The sequence below is a fragment of the Macaca nemestrina genome, chromosome 2 (assembly GCF_043159975.1).
Source record: "Macaca nemestrina isolate mMacNem1 chromosome 2, mMacNem.hap1, whole genome shotgun sequence".
NCBI classification, from domain to species: domain Eukaryota; kingdom Metazoa; phylum Chordata; class Mammalia; order Primates; family Cercopithecidae; genus Macaca; species Macaca nemestrina.
The window spans coordinates 80,257,979-80,275,076 of record NC_092126.1 but is presented as its reverse complement, the minus strand read 5'-3'; the positions used below and the strand labels follow the sequence as shown (position 1 = coordinate 80,275,076).

Below are 17,098 nucleotides of genomic sequence, written 5' to 3'. Positions count from 1 at the left end.
CTCACTTCTCTGCTTTACTAATAAATATTCTTTGTGGCTGTCTTTTCCTTCAGAATGGGGCGCTTTGATCTGTATTAAAAACCTTTTCAGGCAGGTATTTTTTTTCCTCAAAGATATTCTTACTGGTGTGTGGCCACTTACTTTCTGCCTCTTGGTCAGCAGAATCTGTGTGTCCTGTTATCTTGACATTTTTTAAGCAAAACCTCTTTCTAAAATTATCAAACTATCCTTGGCTGGCATTAAATTTTTCAGCTTTAGACTTTACTTTTGCTTTAAGTTGTCATAGAATGAGTTTGCTTTTTCTTGAGTCATATTAAGGTCTATAGGTATGCCTTTCTTATAGATATCCTGCACCCACATAAAAGCTGCATTTTCAACAGGAGACAAAAAGGTATTTCACAAAACATGCAAGGTTTTTGAACCTGCTGATGAAGCTGCAGCAATGACTTTGTTTCATGAATTTCCTTTTTTTTTTTTTTTTTTCTTACAGTGAGTCTTAGGCTGGATTCAAGCAATTCAGTATTATGCATTTCACCTTCTTGTAATGTTGTGACTTTGTTTCTTGAGCACACTTCCAGCATCACTACTGGCACTTTGTTGGGTCCCATGGTATTATTCCATGTTTAGAGTATTGCAGCAAACACGATGAAAAAAATTTGTGAGGCCTGGGAGGTATTACTTTGTACTGGGATGTGCAGTTTGCTGAAGAGATCACCTGTTCACGTGGAGAAGATTAGAGTCACACAGCGTTTTAATCATATACTTACTAATACTTGAACTCACTGCAATAGCAACAGGAGGTAGCTTCTAAATTACTACATATACATATGTACTACAGTTAATTTTGTGCAGTTATGATTTAATATTTTGTCTGTATATTTATATTTCTTTTAACTGCAAATAACACCATATAGTCTGGGTTTGCATATGAGTTTTGATAAGTTTTAACTTTTTAATAATTTGTGTCTATTTTATGATAGTAAACACTCAAATAGACTAGTACATACCTATATTTTATACATTCATAACATGTTTTTATTATTTTTTTCACTATAGGCTACTCAGTTTGTAAGTTTTTTCAAATTGTTGCTGATCTCCAAAATTTTTTCCTGTATATTTATTGAAAAGTATCTGCATGTAAGTGGACCTGAGCAGTTAAAACCAGTTCTTCAAGGGTCAGCTATATTCTACTTGATTCCCTCTCCCCCTTATCCTCTCTGAGAGGTTCCGATAGGTTGTCCATCTTCCAGGTTGAGAATCACTGATCCAAAAGAGTGTATGTTACTGCCCTATGGTTTATTTTTTTCTTACAGCTGGATTCTTTACAAAGATTAGACACCCTACAGGGTTCATATTGTATTCTGAGGGAAAACCTAGAGGCATAGATTGTCTCTCTGATATGAGAGCATATTTACTCATTTTGTCAATCAGAGGCATTTGGTAAATTCAAGCTTTTAAAATAAGAATTAGCTTAACCAGGTTTTTAGCCAGGAGGTACTAAGACTACTCCTTCCAAACTATGTACTGAGGTACCTGGTGGCCCATAGCAAATTCAGAGGGGTGCCACGAAGTATTTTAAAATTTTGAAGGTGTGCGGTGGTATTCAACATCTGTTTGACATTGTATGGACTCCTAGCTTGAGATAGTTTGCAGTTCAGCATATTGGATTGTCCTACCCTGCTTTCCTTGGTGTTCGATTGTTGAGAAGCTGGAGTTTTTTGGCCTGTGCTGTGATCTAACAGAAGTACCAGAAAAAAAATACATCTGCAAGAGGAAATGAGAGTGGCAAGGTCCGATCTAAGACCAGTGTTTGAGAAATTGTGAAGTGCCCAGTAGGCACACACATCCCAGTAATAAGTGATGGTAGTTATTTAAGAACGAAGTAAAAAGTTTTTTTTCAATTCATGTGTATTATTTTTTTAAAGGCCAAGTAGTTAGGACATTATACTTATTAAGTTGTTTGGAGCTAAGTATTTAATAAACAGCACTGTGAGGTATATCTTTTGGCACTAAGGCTGCTGAAAACTGAGAAAGTTAGGGACCTCTGCGAGACTTTGGTAATGATCTAGCTTTAGCATTTTGGGGTTCCAGAGCAACTTGGTATTGAAAACTTTATTCTCAGACTTTCAGCATTTAAACCTTTCAGTACTTCATTATAACTTAATCAGAAATAATGCTTTTCTTTTTTCGTTCTACAAGCACATAGAGAATGGTCCTCCTCTCCCCAAGGTAATTCATTATGTAGGTAGATTTATTGCTAGATAAGATAAAATATTGTTACCGAATGCTACATTAGATGTAATTTTGTGGCAGTTCACCACATTAATGCTATAACAACACATCTTAAGCCATATTTGGACATCTTGTAAAGGAAACTCCTTTTTAAAAAAAAAAAACATAGTTTTTGTTTGTTTTGTTTTTTGTTTGTTTGTTTTTTTAAGACCAGGTCATTTTTGTATCACAGGCTGGAGTGCAGTGGCATGATCATAGCTCGCTGGAGCCACGAACTCGTGGGCTCAACCTCCCAAGTAGCTGGGACCACAGCCACACCCCACCATGCCTGGCTAAAAAATAGATTCTTTTTGAAATATACGTGGAAGGAAAAGTCATCATAGGCTATAAAAGAAACAGGGTTCAGTCAGACACAGTTTATTGTTATTAATCATTTATCAAAATCAAAATGATTTTCCTGAATAGTATTTGACAGCATTTAAAATGATCCCAGGATTGAGATTGAGATAAATGCTTGTATTGTCTTTTCTCATTTCATCCCACGACCCTTCAGTTTTTGATACTTGAGATCTAATGAGAAGCAAGATGTTATAATGGAAAGAGCAGTAGGAAGAGAAGAAAACTGTATCTGCAGTGATAATCAGTGGAATTGAAGAGGCAGAGGTTAAGTGTGCTTGACACATAAGGAAACAAAAAGATTGTCTTCTGATTAAGATCGTAAATTGTGTTTCTATTTTGTTGTTTAATATTAGGGCAAAAAGGAAATTCATCAGCATAATGATTAAAATTGGCAGGCTTCCTAAAGGAAACAAACATCAAATGTGATTACAGAATTTACTGGGAAAAACTGAAATCTGAAAATTAACTCTGGCTTTGGTAAACTGAGAACTCTATGCAGAGTCTTGAAATGGCTACAAAATTTTAGTGTCCTGGGGAGTCTAAGTCTAAGTAACATAGAACCAATGCAAACTCAATGAAACAAGCTCAAAAGGTAGTAAAAGTTTAATGATGTTCTGGAAACCAGTGAAGGAAATATTCTTGCTACAAAAATAAACTAGGAAATGAAAATCATTGTGTGGGAAAATAGTTAAGATATTATTATATAGGTTCAGTAAAACCTTTGAAGTAAATCCTTTTTTATTTTTCCTGGCATTCTCTTAATATAAATGAAAAGAATATGCAAAATGCTAGTCAGATGGGTTATTGCTTGATCCTTGAATTGCAATATTAGTGCATTAGGCCAAGACGGGCGGACCACGAGGTCAGGAGATCAAGACCATCCTGGCTAACACGGTGAAACCCCATCTCTACTAAAAAATACAAAAAATTAGCCGGGCGAGGTGGCGGGCGCCTGTAGTCCCAGCTACTCGGGTGGCTGAGGCGGGAGAATGGTGTAAACCCGGGAGGCGGAGCTTGCAGTGAGCTGAGATCCGGCCACCGCACTGCAGCCTGGACGACAGAGCGAGACTCCGTCTCAAAAAAAAAAAAAAGCTTAAAAAATTCTCAAGATATTTAAAGTAATGAGAATAGTAATTGATAGGTTACTAAAACATATCTAATCCATATATCTTTATTAATTCAATTGCAAGAGAGTGTAAAGAAGGTATAGAAAATACTAAGTTCTTTCTATTCAAATGGAAAATGGAACCTTAGTCATAATAAAGAGTTGGGTGCACAAGCTCTAACAAAGCCTTAGTGAATGCCATCATGACACCTGCTTTACAAAGATTTCTGCCCTTAAAACTTATCAGTGTAAGACGTTCCCAAAAGATTCTAAACAGTTAAACTTTGGCTTTAAAATGTTGATTCCTTATCTGTATTTCAAAACTAGTTTTCTCTTTATTATAGGCTGAAAAGGAAAATCCAGGTCTCACACAAGACATCATTATGAAAATTTTAGAGAAAAAAAGTGTAGAAGTTAACTTCACGGAATCCCTTCTTCGTATGGCAGCTGATGATGTAGAAGGTATCAGAAAGAAGAACCTTGCTTAAATTATACAATTGTTGAATAGCACTTCCTCTAAATCATTATTATTTGACTAAAGGAACTTCCTTCCCTACTGTTCCCCCCCCACCCCCCGCCTGCCTTTACTTATGATGATGCTGGTGGTGGTGGTGGTGGTAATAGTAGAAGTAGAAGTAGAAGCTAATCTAGATAAAATAGAAAAATTGTTTTTCTTGCTTTTTATATTTGTGAGATTTAATTACTTGAACTTTGTTTATACCTCATTCTTTTAATTTTTCCCCCCTTTATGTTTGATGAGTTTCAGTTTTACTAAAAACCTTTTAGTAAAGCTATTTGGAATGTGTTGACTTTAAGCAAACAATAGTTTGGAAGTAATGAGGTTTTTGTTTGCTTGTTTTTTTAACTTTAGTACAGCATCTTTTTTTAAGCACAGATTTAAGGGAACAATATAACCATGCTTTTCTTATTTTTTTACTTCAAATTATTTAGACATTGGTTTTACTTTAGTAGAAGTTTTCCCACTAATTTAGAAAAATGTGGACACACGATTTCCCATAATTATTAAGGGAGAACAAAAAGCAGGTATTTTAACTGATTCCATGATTATAAAAAAGCCCTTATCATTATTTAGAGTTGAGCATTTGCGGCCCATTAGGCCATTATATATTGATGAATTGGTAGATTTGTAATGCTTCCAAGTCTGCAATGAATCTGGTAAAGTCTGATTGAACCTCCTTTCCAAAACTGCTGTTCTGTGATCCCAGCCCGTGTGTTGGATTTGTGCTAATGTTTTTGTTTTTAAGTGAGATTTCAAGAATATGTAGAAGATTTTATTAGATTATTTGGGGTTTTAATATAATGAAGCAATGTATATTCAATATAGGGGTTTAAAATTTTTAATCTTTCTAATTGGAAAGTAGATATTACCTTTGCGCTAGTTATGACACTCATTATTTAATTTAAGGTTTCCTTGGGAAATGTAAAGCCTGCCTTTTCAATCTGTTTTTTTGTTTGTTTGTTTGCTTTTTTTTTTTTTAAGATTTCATGGGATTTCCTTTTATCCCAAATTGAAAATATTTGTATTTTCTTTTTCTGATACTTTACTTGAAGGGAGCCCTGCTGTTATTACTGGACTAAGTTGAATGTTAATGAATTCTACTTTGCAACCTTGTCTTTCCTATTTATCTGGCCTTTCACCTCCCCCACCTGCCTTTGACCAACATTGGAAATTCTTAGAAGTGAATTTGGCAGAGTCGCAGGATGTTTTTTATTATGTATTTATTTTTTCAGAGTATATGATTGAGCGACCAGAGCCAGAATTCCAAGACCTAAACGAAAAGGCACGAGCACTTAAACAAATTCTCAGTAAGATCCCAGATGAGATCAATGACAGAGTGAGGTTTCTGCAGACAATCAAGTAAGCAATTTTTTGTTTTGTTTCTTTTCTTAAGAGTACTTCCAAGGAACTATTCATCTACATTTTTTAATTTTGGTATGACATTAACTTGAAATGCTAATTTGAAATAAAATCTCGAATTGTTAAATACTGCATTTTATTAACTTTATGGCATTTGGTTTCAGAGTACAACATTTTTTAGAGTGTTTAATTTTAAAACAATAATGAAATGTGCGTAAACTGGAATGTAGTTTGAACTACATAAATGATGGGAAAATATAAATGTCAGATAAATGGAGAAACTGGATATATCCTAGAGATTGGTAGTAAGAGATACCAAAATTGTTTTTATTTCAGAAATGGCAGCAGTCATTAACGTAAGTAATGTACTCTTAGGCATGAGTAGCATTTTCTAAGACTGACCCAGTAGCCTCTAAATCCTTGCCTTTGGGGGATATAGGTTAAATAAGACCAAGAATATGCAGGGGCCAGGAGGCTGGCTGGTGAGCAGCAGGCAGAAGGGTCATCCTAGAGAAGTAGTTCTCAGACCCGGGACACCCTCCTGGAGTACAGTGAGGGGTAAGAGGGTAGGGGATTGGGTGAAAACATAATCCCTACATAAGTATCTTTAAACTAGAGAGTATGATAATTTTCTTCAGCCTCAGTGAATAGAAAACAAAGCTGGAAATACTTGCAGTGTCACTATCAGTGCATGGTTTTGGTGAAACCATAGGTGGATATTACTGGGAAGAAGAGATTTAGCACAGGTCTTTTTCTGGAAGAGGCTCTGACATATTTGGTAACTTTGAAGAACCTAAGGAGACTCAATTGGAATAAATAGTAACATTCATCTTTTGGAGATTGGGCAGTGGGAGGAGTGGCAGCAGCCAGGCAGCCCAGCTTCATGAAGGCCCTCAGTATGCCTTGGCCCACATGCATCCGATATGTGCCTTCCCCACTTCCAGGATGCCCAAGAGGATTGTCAGCTAAACCTGCTCTTTCAGTAGTGGAAATGAATCCCCAAAGGGTAGCAGGATAGGATAAATCTTCAGGTAAAAAAGCGCAAACAAAAGAAAAGAATAGCAAAGTGAAAACAGGCCAAAGTGGCTAACCAAGAATATTTACCTACGGAAAACAGAAAAACTAAAACTGAAGAGAGTCCAGCCTCTGAAGCAGGAGAGAAAGAAGCCCAGTCTGATTAATATCGCATACCATGTCTTATCAGTGGTTCCCCGTCTCTCTTCTTACATAATCCAGAGGAATATTTTTATCAACTATGTTGTACATGCAAGTTTTTTAGTAACTCTAGAAACATTTAAGGAGTAAATTCCACCTCATCCCATTTTTTCGGTGTAAATGCTTTTTTTTTTTTAAGAGGTGAAATAATGTAATTTGTGGTTATTTTTTGGTACAATGAGAAAATAATGTTGGATATTGAATTATGGGAAGCCTTGATTGTTATGGGTGTCAGCTTAACATTCCATAAATGGGTGGTTAGTTTTTATATCCCATAATACAAAGCATACTAAATGGCAAAGTGGAGTTGCAGTGCTGCGTTTAATGTCTTGAACATTTTTAATTACTCACTCTGTCACCCAGGCTGAACTGCAGTGGCGTGATCATAACCTACTGCACCCTCAACCTCCTGGGCTCAAGCAATCCTTCCACCTCAGCCTCCTGAGTAGCTAGGACTACTGGTGTACACCACCACACTAGGCTAATTTTTTTTTTTTTTTTTTTTTTTGATATTTAATAGATACCACATCTCCCTACATTTCCCTAGCTGGTCTCTAGCTTCAAAGCTCAAGTGATCCTCCTGCCTTGGCCTCCTAAAGTGTTGGGATTACAGGAGAGAGCCACCACACCTGACCTTAAATTACTTCTTCCTGTTGTTTTTTAGTGGAATTATTTCCTTGGGCAAACCACTCCTTGAGCCTGGCTCTCCCTTTCAGAATTGTGTGCACTCTGTAACATCTTTGGTCATGGTAGTCCTGTTTTTCTAATAATTTTGTTAATGTGCTGTGAAAGATTAAAGTATATAGTGTATATGCTATTAAATTGTGAATTGGTGGGATGTATGTGACAGCTTATCAACATTTGAAGGTACTGGTACTTGATAGCCTCTGAAGGAAATTTTGCCTCAGTTGTAAGCTGGAAAGTCACTGGAATAACTTTAAAGAATAATAAGGATACGTGGCTTTTTAGATTTTGCAGTACGTATGTTCAGAATTGTGTACAAGTTGAAATGTCTGTGTACTGATCCTCAACACAACAGATAAAATCTCAATTATGAAAGAAAAAGAAAACATTCATCTTTTGAAAATAGTATTCTTTGTCGTTCACATTGAGAAATGCTATTTTAGCTTGTTTGGATACCTAGCTAGTTTGGATACTATCTTTTGAGTCACATAAAGAGAGGAATATGTCCCCTAGAAAATAATGGTGTGTGATAGGTATGCCACCCAGCTATCAAGGAATGACCCTACTCTTTGACAATAGTTAAGGACCAGGAATGTGAAAAAGGCTTTTAATTGAATAGCCAAAATCTGTGTCACAAGGGACAAACCCTAAGGATTTTTTTGTTTGTTGGGTTTTTGTTTTTGTTTTTGTTTTTTCGAGACCGAGTCTTGCTGTGTCGCCCAGGCTGGAGTGCAGTGGTGCTGTCTTGGCTCACTGCAAGCTCCACCTGCTAGGTTCACACCATTCTCCTACTTCAGCCTCCCAAGTAGCTGGGACTACAGGTGCCCGCCACCATGCTCGGCTAATATTTTGTATTTTTAGTAGAGACGGGGTTTCACCGTGTTAGCCAGGATGGTCTCGATCTCCTGACCTCATGATCTGCCCATCTCGGCATCCCAAAGTGCTGGGATTTAAAAAGGCCTTTTGATCAGTGAATGTGTGTGCCTGAGTACATTTGAGCTATGCAAATGTTTTGTAAAATTAATTTGAAATCCAGTACATCTGAACTAATGGAAAACTAGTGGAGACTCGTAATTTAACAGACCAAAATAAAAAAGCCAGGCATTTATTTACTGTTTGTAATCTACATTTGCATATTCTTAGGTGAAAATTCAGTAAGGTTTATTTGTTTTAAGTTAGGATTTTCATGAAGGGTCCAGAATAGATTTTTTCAGAGTTTTCCAGTCTAAACCAAACTCAACTCAAAGCACAGGGATTCCCTTTCATTAGCGGATTTGCATAAACACATATCATGCACATTTGGGTGGCATGATTAGAAACTACTTTTCCATGCAGTTTTTTGATAAGATGTCTGTTTACGTTTCATCTGAAGGCTTTGTCTTTCAGTGTATGTTTTGCACAGCTGCCCTAACTATTAGGTTGGTGCTAAGTTCCTCCTGCTCATACTATCTGCCTCTTATCACAGAATTCATCTGCACCAAGCCGCATTCATTAGTTATGTGATATTTATTTTACCCTCAAGTTTTTTCTCAGTTCTTTATCTGGTTAATTGTCTGTAGTGGTTTTTTTGTGACAGTATTTTCTCTTATAGGAAACAAACTCTCTGGTAATTACTAAGATAATTTAGCTTCCTTATGTGCACACCTTGGTGCCATAAATGAAAATACTTTTCTGTGTACATATGGATAACATAATATTTGACATACATTCTGCAGATTGTTTCTAGAGAACATTTTTTCTACAATTTGGTAGGCATTTAACAGTCTTTTGCCTCATGTCCAAACAGAAGGCCAGGCTTAGGAATAAACAGCCTTGGCTGACAGAGAGCTGTGTTCCAATAAGGCGTTAAACCTTAGCTGCAAGTTTTCAAACCTGCCTCATCAGCAGTCACCTGAGGAGTTGCGCCTCCTCACACCCCCTTTTAAAGTAGAGATTTCCAGTATTTATCAGCATGTCCGTCCTTTTTCGTCCAGCAAAACCCTCCCTTCTCCTCTCGTCTTTCTGTCTCCCTAGGTGCATGAGGCAGCATTTTTCAGACCCACTCTTTTGACTTGTAGAATCCAGGCATTGTCGTTGCATATCAAACTTATGTTCATCTTGATGACTAGCCCTAGAAACACGTTTTATTCCTCTTCAGTGGAATATTGAAATACACTACAAAGTGAGACTGTATAAACTTCTGTCTGATCACTATGTAATTTGCTCCATTATATTCCATTTTAAGTAACTCCATTGTGGATTTGGAGAAGCTTGCATATTTGGAGATTTGACATTTTTTGTTTATTGAAATTGTAATTTTTCTCACAGAATAGTCCTATGACAGCATTTTATTAAACAATGGTGGGTTTATGTCCATCACACCAGTATACAAAGATTCAACTTGCTTAAGCCATAAATGAAAGGAATAGTTATCTAATTAAAAACTGCTATTACTAAACCAGAGGCAAAAAGAAAAATTAGATAGCATTTATGTAAGACTTATTGTCCTACTTGAATATGTAATATTTCAGTGTTTCAGCCTAATACCAGTGTTTGACCTGAGAGAGGTAATAAGTAAAGTATTATTGAAATAATTAATGAAAATGTAATTACTACTTCGGAGTACTCTAAAATACTTTTTTTAAAATATCAAAATTCTGTATGCTTTTAATTCTTAAAATTTCTACATGCTTATTTACTGAAAAACATGCTGGGAAACACCCACATGCACACAGAAACCTGGACACTGAGGATTTTTTCCCCTTGAAATAGGAATGTTGAAATGTTTTAGATAGGAAATAACTGAAATCTGGCATTTATAATTAGTATTAGTAATAAAATGTTATGTTTAGGATGGTGCAGATTTCTATCTTATTCATTTCTTCACAGTTGCATTGCATTTGAAGTTTTTGTTGTGACTAACAGCTAAGAGAATGGTTTTGAAAAAGGTTTGTCGTAGAGAATGAGACTGTTTGAGAATGCAGAATTACATAAAGTTCAATTTGATAGAAAAAAATTGCTATGAGGTTAAAATGTGGAAATCAAAAGGGGCTAGACAGAAAGGCAAAAATAAAACAAATTCAGAAAAAAATGGTGCGTGGATAGGAAGAACACTCAAATGAGAATTATTGATTTCTTCCTTTTGTTTCTTTTGAAAGGGGAGGGAGGTGATGATGCATATATAGTCAAAGGATGATTGCCAGAAAGGTTAAAGTGGAAGAATATTGTGGTGATGTCTCCCCCAGTAATTTAAATATTATATTTTCCAAAGGGAATAGTGGCTGACAGCAAGTGTTTGAAAGAGGAGGATATTTGGTTGCTAGATAGAAGCTAAAAGTGTCTATAAAAGAGTAAAGGAGGAGGAGTATTTCCTCAGGGGAGAGGAGTATTTTCTGAGGAGGAAATATTTTATGTTAAACATCAAAACTAATAGGTATTTAGCATACAGCGTTGTTAAATACAGAATTGAGTTATATGTCATGCAGAATATCATAAAATTGTTCATTGTTCAAATAACAAAAGTGGAGAACGTGGTAGCTTGAATTTAGCTACATTAGAGCAGAGAAAAAATTTAAAATGGGGAAAGACAGACATAGGTAATGTTTATCCTTTTCTAAATTTGAGTAAGGAATGCTTAATGAAATGTGATTGATTTGAGAAAGTTGGTTTTGGTTGGCAACCTTTGGTCAGCAGTGCAAGAGAATCAGGATTACAGAGGGGTACAGGCTAAAACCCCAACTCCAACCAGCTAGCCAAAAAGGCTGGCTATTCATGAAGTGAGTGCACTTACCATAATTAAGAGTGTACTGTGATTAGATTAAGAGTGTACTTAATTTCTTTCAAATGTAACTGATGTTTTCTCTCACAAATTTCTTTCAAATGCAGCTGATACTCTTTATTCTTTTCCCAACAGGGATATAGCTAGTGCAATAAAAGAACTTCTTGATACAGTGAATAACGTCTTCAAGAAATATCAATACCAGAACCGCAGGGTACGTTTAGTAGAAGCCTTGCTAGCTGACACCCTAGATGTTGGTTTATGCCTAGTTGTTTTATTGACTTGAAAATAGGATTGATTGTTGGATATAGTTTTGTGTCATTAACCATTGAGTTATTCTTGGATTTAAATATGCCTTTTTATTTAAAAGTAAATATTCCACAATTGCTTATTAGTAATATTCATATAAAGTGCATCCCATATCCTGTGTAATCTCCTGTCCTTGCCTTTGGCTGTTGTGATTATTTCTCTTATTTAGTACTTTTTTTTTCTTACTGTATTTTGTGGCTGTAGGCACTTGAACACCAAAAGAAAGAATTTGTAAAGTACTCCAAAAGTTTCAGTGATACTCTGAAAACGTATTTTAAAGATGGCAAGTAAGTACTGTAATTTATCCTTTACTTTTAAAATTAAATAGATTATGTGGTTTTATATGGTATGAAAACCATATAAATTAAGCCCTTTTACTTTATTAGTACTCCAGGCAACTGATATTCAAGGCATTCCACTAACAATAGGAAATGAATGTGGTTGCTAATCTGGCTATAACTCCTTTCTACAGCAGGAGTTATCAGATGCTTTCTGAAAAGAGCCAGATAGTAAATATGTTAGATTTGGTGGGCCTGTTGGCCGTTATCTACCTCATCTCTGCCGTTGTAGTACAGAAACAAGCCATAGACAATATACAAACAAGAGGGTGTGACTGTTTTTTACTAAAACTTTATACAAGATTCAAATTTCAGTATCTTGAAATAATTTTTACCTGTCATATATTCTTCTTTTGATTTTTTTTTTTTTTTTTTTTTTTTTTACCATTTAAAAATGTAAAAGCAATTTTAGTTCATTGGCCTACTTTATACACTCCTGAAACAGTGGTTCTCAAACATTAGTAGCATCAGAGTCATCTGGAGGACGTGTTACAGCTCAAATTGCAGATTGCTCGAGAGTCCCACTTCTAGAATTTCTGATTTCGCAGGTCTAGGATGGAGCAGGTATTTGCATTTCTTAGAAATTTTCAGATAATACTGACATTACAGGTCTATTGAGAACTACTGCACTAAAGTTAAAGCAATGTTGTCAATCCTTTCTGTGCAATAGAGTCACTTGAGGACAGTTTTTAAAAAATTCCCATAGCCTAGGCCCCACCTGCAGAGATTCTGATTCAGTTGCTGGGAGTGGAGCCAGGGTTTAGATGTTTTGTAAAAGTGCCCCAGATGTTTTTAAAGGGCTGTAAGGGTTTTGACCCACTGTCCTGGAAAGAGGCTTTCACAGCATCATTCTATAAAATAGGAAATATACTAAAATGTAAATTATACATTAGTTTTTAATTTACATATAATTGGTTGTAATGCACTATAGAAAACCAAGAGATTTTATATATTTTAACATACATACATGCATACGTATAATGTATAAGCTGATGCAAAGTCTGGCCATATAGGTAGTTTTTTGCACTTCATGTCAAATGTGAGAATTTTTTCAACAAGATTATTTTTTAACAGTGCTTAAAGTCAGAAAAGTAATCTAAATAGAGACCTCAATCATCCCATCCTACTATACAGGTTTTAAGATCTCTATATTCATGTCACATCGTTACAGTATTATTGTAGTAATATTTAAAATGATAAAAATACATTAGATAGAATTCTGTTAATTTTCAGAGTCATTTTTAACCGTTCACCCAGGTTGAAGTATTTACATTTATATTACAAATTAGACATTACTGAGCTAAATTTTATTATTTGTTTTGTGGTGGTGTTCCGTACACAGGTTGTCTAAGGGAAATGCTCCTTGATGGCTTAGTTTAATAAGCTGGCATTTGTGTTTTGAAAATAAACTTGTTTTTTTCTTGATTTATGCTAAGCTCAAATAACCAAAAACACATTAAAATAATAATTTACATGATGGGATTATTGTTTCTGATTTTAAATTACTGTTACGGAATAAGCACAATGAAAGGTAGACATTAATTTAAAGCCTAATTTTCATTAATTAATTGAAATTATTTGCTCTGCATATGGATTCAGTCTCCTTGCTAATACTTTCTCTCCATTCAGCAGCTTTTTAAAATTCCAGTTATTTGTGTATCAGTAATGTGCTGTGAGTTTTATACCTGTTTCCTCAAAACAGAAAATTATTGATAGAGCCTGATCTTTAGGCCATCTTTCAGTAGGGGGATGGATTTGCAGAAATGAATTTGCATCCATTTCTTTCTGGCCCTTCTCTCTTTTTTTTTTTTTTTTTTTTTGAGACAGAGTCTTGCTCTGTTGCCCAGACTGGAGTGCAGTGGCACGATCTGGCCTCACTGCAACTTCCGACTCCCAGATTCAAGCAATTCTCCTGCCTCAGCCTCCGGAGCTGGGATTATAGACACATGCCACTATGCCCGGCTAATTTTTGTATTTTTAGTAGAGACAGGGTTTCACCATGTTTGCCAGGCTGGTCTCAAACTCTGAGATACCTCATGATCCACCCACCTTGGCCTCCCAAAGTGGTGGGATTACAGGTGTGAGCCACCGGGTCCAGTCCCTGGACATTCTCTTTTGAGAAATGTCTAGGATGCAGGTACATGCTAGATATGATACTAGGAAACTATTAAGGCCACACAATGGGACTAGGGCGTCAGCTCTGTGTTCCAGCCACATGAAGATGAGCCATTAGGAGAATGGGATGGAGCTCAAAGCCAATTTTAAAGAATATATTTTTATATGTTGTCAGCTCCCAGATTTTGAAACTGCATGATTATTTTGTTGTAAAAATATGTTTATAGTAAAAGTAGTTTGTAGTAGTTTGTCGTTTAGAATTTCTACCTCTTTTTTAAGGAGATAAGTGGGATGAATCAGATTAGAAGTAACTTTTTCTTGAGTATTATGCCCATTAATTAATTATGCCCATTAATTACAGATTTTGAGATTATGATACTTTGCTAGATTTTACTTGTTAACTTCTATGAAACCACAGCTGGAGACCACATCTGAATCCTCCTTTTGGCCAGTTAACTTGTTCCACCTATAAATGAACTGGGTTGTTGAGGCACCACCTATCATTACCAGCCCTCCAACATTTTATTGCCAGTCAGAACCACCAGGGGGCAGTAATTACTAGATAGTTTAAAATGATGCAAGACTATTAAATCCTAAATTGAAATAAAAGTTTTAATACTCAATACTAACTTGTCTTTTTTTTTTTTCTTAAATTGATTTCATTGCTACTTTTAATAGTATAAATCTTAAAAGGGTGAATTTTTTGGATGAAATTAATGCTTATTCTTTTCTTTTTAAACAGGGCAATAAATGTGTTCATAAGTGCCAACCGACTAATTCATCAAACCAACTTAATACTTCAGACCTTCAAAACTGTGGCCTGAAAGTTGTATATGTTAAGAGATGTACTTCTCAGTGGCAGTATTGAACTGCCTTTATCTGTAAATTTTAAAGTTTGACTGTATAAATTATCAGTCCCTCCTGAAGGGATCTAATCCAGGATGTTGAATGGGATTATTGCCATCTTACACCATATTTTTGTAAAATGTAGCTTAATCATAATCTCACACTGAAGATTTTGCATCACTTTTGCTATTATCATTCTTTTAAGAATTATAAGCCAAAAGAATTTACGCCTTAATGTGTCATTATATAACATTCCTTAAAAGAATTGTAAATATTGGTGTTTGTTTCTGACATTTTAACTTGAAAGCGATATGCTGCAAGATAATGTATTTAACAATATTTGGTGGCAAATATTCAATAAATAGTTTACATCTGTTAAACATTTCTTTACTTGAAAAAAATGCATATATATATGTGTGTGTACATATATATATATATGTGTGTGTATATATATATATGATCAGAAGACCAAGACAACTTGGTGTAATGTCTAAAAAACTTCTAACGGGAGCTTATCAGCAGTTTATCAAATAATAAAGAAACAAGAATTTCTATTTTTGTCCTTAATCACTTTGGACACAGAGTAGTCAATGGAAATATTTTTGTTAATTATTACTTATAAGGTACTGAGTATTTTTATATGATTTCCAACCTGTTTTAAAAGACTTACGTGTAAGAGATGGCATTTTCTAGTGTTTCTGCACTATAATGCCACTTTTTGAACTCTTGTTACAAATGTAGATTTGACTCTTAAAAATTAAGCCTTTCGTATACTGGGCCCTCATAAGCTTTGCACATTTTTCCCCCCAAAAAGCCACAATTAATAGTAATTTGAAGCTATATCAATGGTTGGATTGAAATTGTCATGAGTGTTAACATTCTATACACTCTTCAACTAGGTACAGTTTTATTTCACCATAGAGAAGTTTTAAGGAAATAATGTATCAAGTGTTCATGTTAAGTGGTTTCATTTTTCAATTATAAAATAAAGGGAAAAATCAGAATTTCCTTATCTTTTATAAAGATTTTAGATGTTAAACTAAGTTTCTGTGGGCAGTATATTTTTTTGCTGTTATGCAACTCAGTTATTTTATTTTTTCTCCATTTTAAAAAGATTTTTTTTTTTGAGATGGAGGCTCGCTCTGTCGCCCAGGCTGGAGTGCAGTGGCCGGATCTCAGCTCACTGCAAGCTCCGCCTCCCGGGTTTACGCCATTCTCCCGCCTCAGCCTCCCCAGTAGCTGGGACTACAGGCGCCCGGCACCACGCCCGGCTAGTTTTTTGGGTTTTTTTTTTTTTTTTAGTAGAGACAGGGTTTCACCGTGTTAGCCAGGATGGTCTTGATCGCCTGACCTCGTGATCCGCCCGTCTCAGCCTCCCAAAGCGCTGGGATTACAGGCTTGAGCCACCGCACCTGGCCAAAAACAGATTTTTAAAGAATTATTATCATTGGCACCATAAAAGTAAAATATCCTGTTAAATGTAAATGGAAAATATATTGAAAGGAGCAAAAAAAAAAAAAAAAAAAGGCAATTGGATGAAATCTCTTAATTAATGAACATTTTACTGACTTGATTTTTTTTCTTCAAAGATATGTAGCCAGTAAAACAAATAGAATGTTGATCTTTATTTATTTTTGACATAAACTGTCATTCACTCTTTGAAGTAGATGGGTGATCATTTGCTGAATAGACTTGTGTATATGTGAAGAAAAAAGACACTGTTTTATTTGCAGCAGACTTTTTAAACATCATTTCTAACATCATCTAACATCGTTCCTTCTGCTGTCTTTACCCTCCTTAAAATAACCAGTTACCAGACATGCCTCAAATCACCTGTTTTTATAAGCTTTCCATATTTTCATTCCACCGTCCATTACATCTGGCTTCTGCTTTCATGAAATATTCCTCCACAAGGGAGGTTTATTCTTAGAGTACTTTAGTTTCTTACGTGATCCTTCCAACAGGGCTGAGTTTGCATTAAAAGGAGGCCAGGGTGGCCCCAGTTAGATTCATTTCCAGAGAACAGAAAAGTGGCTTCAGAGGAAAGGAAGAGGAGGAAAACACAAATTTGTTGAGCACCTTCTCTGTGTCAAGCACTAGTTACATTTACATAATTCTCTTAACAGTCCTATGATTTAGCTATTTTACAATTGAGGAAACAGAGCTTAGGGTACACAGCTGGTAACTGCTAGGGCCAGAGTTTAAATTTGTGTCCAGAT

General features: G+C 35.5%; 1 protein-coding gene across 5 annotated transcripts in view; it reads left to right on the top strand.

The window, feature by feature from the left end:
* LOC105466130 (programmed cell death 10) overlaps positions 1 to 15,259 on the top strand; it is a 49,327-nt gene extending 34,068 nt beyond the window's left edge. For all 5 annotated transcript variants that reach the window (XM_011715117.3, XM_071091206.1, XM_071091205.1 and 2 more), the window contains 5 exons: positions 4,081 to 4,198; positions 5,489 to 5,615; positions 11,407 to 11,485; positions 11,785 to 11,867; positions 14,776 to 15,259. In XM_011715117.3, the coding sequence (XP_011713419.1) occupies positions 4,081 to 4,198; positions 5,489 to 5,615; positions 11,407 to 11,485; positions 11,785 to 11,867; positions 14,776 to 14,857 (489 nt within the window). In that variant the 3' untranslated portion in view covers positions 14,858 to 15,259. The remainder of the gene's footprint in view (positions 1 to 4,080; positions 4,199 to 5,488; positions 5,616 to 11,406; positions 11,486 to 11,784; positions 11,868 to 14,775) is intronic.
* The last annotated feature ends 1,839 nt before the right edge of the window (positions 15,260 to 17,098 follow it).